General features: G+C 38.9%; 1 protein-coding gene and 1 pseudogene across 1 annotated transcript in view; both read left to right on the forward strand.

The window, feature by feature from the left end:
* Nucleotides 1-232, forward strand: part of LOC105887133 — a 6,211-nt pseudogene extending 5,979 nt beyond the window's left edge.
* The window catches only part of TSGA13 (testis specific 13), an 18,260-nt gene that overhangs the window by 11,143 nt on the left and 3,747 nt on the right, over nt 1-3,370 (forward strand). The window contains exons 5-6 of the mRNA XM_003791669.1: nt 2,145-2,284; nt 2,867-2,994. Of these exons, the coding sequence (XP_003791717.1) occupies nt 2,145-2,284; nt 2,867-2,994 (268 nt within the window). The remainder of the gene's footprint in view (nt 1-2,144; nt 2,285-2,866; nt 2,995-3,370) is intronic.

Genomic DNA, 3,370 nt, shown 5'->3' on the forward strand with positions numbered 1-3,370 from the left:
AGGAAAAAAGATACTGAAATGCTAGAAATTGGGCCAATAGAGGATGGGAAGCTTGAAGAGAGAAGGTGATGAGGAAGGATTTCTAAACATCAGTGGGAAGCAGCTTGAACCCGTAGGTGCCCCACAGTTCCACAGTCCAGTTAGGTCACCACTGAAGTCCATGTAAGCCACCTTAACACCTTCTGCTGTGCCACCTTCTCCTCAAATTACCGTTTTGAAACATCTGAACTAAAATACTCAGCAGACATTTTTCTTTGTTTTCTTCCTGAAAGGTGTTCTGTTTTTTTTTTATTACTAGTGTTTGAAGTCATTTTTTTTTTACTTAATCAAATGGTGTCAGGTAGTAAGAATTTTATTAGTTCTCAGTTTTAAAAATACAGACCTTTTTTTTCCTACATGTGAGATCGTTTTCATTTTAATTGGCATGTTGTTTACACACCAAAATAAGAACTGAACAAAGGCTGGGCACTGTGGCTGACGCCTGTAATCCTAGCACTCTGGGATCCCGAGGTGGGTGGATTGCTTGAGCTCATAGGTTCGAGACCAGCCTGAGCCAGAATGAGATCTCCGTCTCTAAAAATAGCTGGGGGTTGTGGTGGGCGCCTGTAATCCCAGCTACTTGGGATGCTGAGAAAAGAGGATCACTTGAGTCCAAGAGTTTGCATATATAACATTACTATATGTATTTGTCAAAACTCACAGAATTACACGATAAAAAGGGTAAATTTTACTGTATGTAAAATTTATTACAAAGTGCTCCTAGAAGAAGTCTTGGTTGTGTTTACTTTTAAAAAACTATTGAACTTGTGTGCATGGAAGTAATTAAAGTACATCATTATTGTAGTTTAAAAGTTGTACATGACATTTTGTTTTGACTATGTTTTTACTGAATGATCTGTTCCCCATCCCAAGGCAAGCATGAATAAAATTAGGTTAAATGTTTTTTTTTAAAAAAACAAAAACAAAGACATGATTCAGGAGCAGCAAGTGTTAAAGACAAAAGGCTTTAACATTCTGGTAGAAAAAGTTCAATATGTCAGTTAATTAGTTTGGTCATTTATTCAACAAATATTTATTGAGCACCTATTTATGTGCCAGGCACTATTAGGGGTGTTAGGGATATACCAGGAATTAAGCCAAAGTCTTTGCTCTAATGAAGTTTAATTCTAATGAGGTAGACAGACCATGAGCAAGTAAATAATCGTATGAGATAATGTATAATGTGCTACGTTCCATGACAAAGCAGGATAAAGCAATTACTACATCTGGCATATTGTTTTCAGTTCAGATTACCACACCTTAGGAAGAATATAAACTGTAACTTTCTCAAACGAGATAAATTAGGAAAATAAGGGAAGCCTTATTTATATGAGTAAATATAAGCCATGTTATATGAGTAAAAATTCAAGACCCTGGCAACATGTAGCCCTAAAGAGACAGCGCTTAGGAGGAATGTGATGGATTTCTTTCAAGTTTTTGAGGACTTTGTGGAAGAAGAACTAGATTTGTTCTGTTCGAGCTATAGGGTAAAAGCCACAGGAAGATAGTTATTGACTGATCAAAGATGAAATTGATTGGATTTTTTTATAGAAAGATTGACCACTTGATACAATTGTGGAGATGTGGCAGATGAAAAGTTAGACTGGATACATTTTAAGATTCTGAAAGTCTTTGATTCTATGACCTTTAGTAATAATGAAGTTATTACCTCACAAATCACCCCCATTCCATGACCTGTTGGCTGCAGAGAATGTAATAGGAATGAGGCAGCCTTCTCCAAGAAAGGAAGGTAGAATCTTGTGGATCTACTTCTCAATTTATTGCCAGATATTTGATTTCCCAAGAGAGCCAAACTGAGTAACTTCCTCTGCCATTCACTTCCAAGGATCAAGTGACAAGTTTTGATCAATTACTTCGGAAACTGACCAATCTTTGGGCAAGTCATCTGGCAATGAAACAAATTAAGTATTACTCTACTCGAGGAGCAGCTTCCTTTGATTCTAGTTTCTGAGTTCTCACTTCCCTTTCTCACAGGCTTTTTTTTGCCTCATTTTTGTGGGACTGAAACTTTGCCCAGGAACTTATGTTCAGCCTTTAAGTCCCAAAGGACTCAACTCACTTCCTCACTCTTCTCTCTGCTATAGGAAAGTTGTCAGCACAAATCTACCAAGGACTTCTGGCTGCCTCAGATGCCTCAGAAAAAAAAGTTAAGACCTGGGCTGAAACCAGTCTTCCCTCTGACGCTGTGGGACGAGCCTACATTCAAGAAAGCACAGTGGTTTAGGTGAAGTCCTGGCTCCTCTTCTCATTTTCCTTCCTATCCTTTCCCCTTATTCATATTATGGTCTCTTTGCTGTACAGCAGTACACTCTTAGGTTTAGGAGCACGTTTAACTGTATCATAGTGAGACACAGCTTCCCTCCAAGATCCTCACCCTCATTTACACTCTAATGAAAGTGAAACCATAATGGAAAACTAAGTTTTTCCACTGACCAGGATTTCAAGAGTGAAGGGAAATACTGAAATGTCTGTGCTCTGAGAAAACAGAAAGAAAAAAAAAAAAGTACCTTCTGTGCATGTTAAGGATCATAGCATAAGAACAAAGAGGTTTATCTGAAACTAGTTACAGGAGCAGCGTAGGGCTAGCTTAGAGAGGAGAGGAGATTCTAGAATTCTTTCAAAGCTTTACCGAGCTAAATTCAGAAGTATCTCTTGTCACTGAACAATTCTACTCTATCCCAATCAATAGCCTCAATTGTTGTTCCTTTTTCTTCTTTAAAATCTCTGACAAGAGCCAACTTTAAAATGATGGGTTCCATTAACCCCCCTGCCCTAAGATCTACTTAATGAACTTTTTTGTGTTAAGGTTTTCTACTGACAATGATTTCAAGAGTGAAGGGAACTATTCAAAACTATATGCTTTGAGGCAACAGAAAAAAATGTACCCGCAGCTCAACTTTGCTCCAGTCTATGAAAGAGACGTGAGGAAATCCGGTAGGTTCCTATCTTTTTTTTTTTTGAGACCCTTAGTAGAGTGCTGTGACATCACAGCTCACAGCAACCTCAAACTCTTGGGCTTAAGCAATTCTCTTCCCTCAACCTCTCAAGTAGCTGGGACTACAGGTGCCCACCACAATGCCCAGCTATTTTTTTGTTTCAGTTGTCATTGTTGTTTAGCTGGCCCGGGCTGCTAAACCCACCAGCCTAGGTGTATGCAGCTGGCGCCCTACCCACTGGGCTATGGGTGCCATCCAGGTTCCTGTCTTTGAAGGCCATGGTGTACTTAACTGAGATGTGGGCTGGAGGTAGAATCTATGGGGATTATAGATGGGGGCAAATTGGCATCTCTTTTTTTTTTTTTTTTTTTTTT

This window comes from Otolemur garnettii, unplaced genomic scaffold (assembly GCF_000181295.1).
Source record: "Otolemur garnettii isolate 467f Iridium unplaced genomic scaffold, OtoGar3 scaffold00049, whole genome shotgun sequence".
NCBI lineage: Eukaryota > Metazoa > Chordata > Mammalia > Primates > Galagidae > Otolemur > Otolemur garnettii.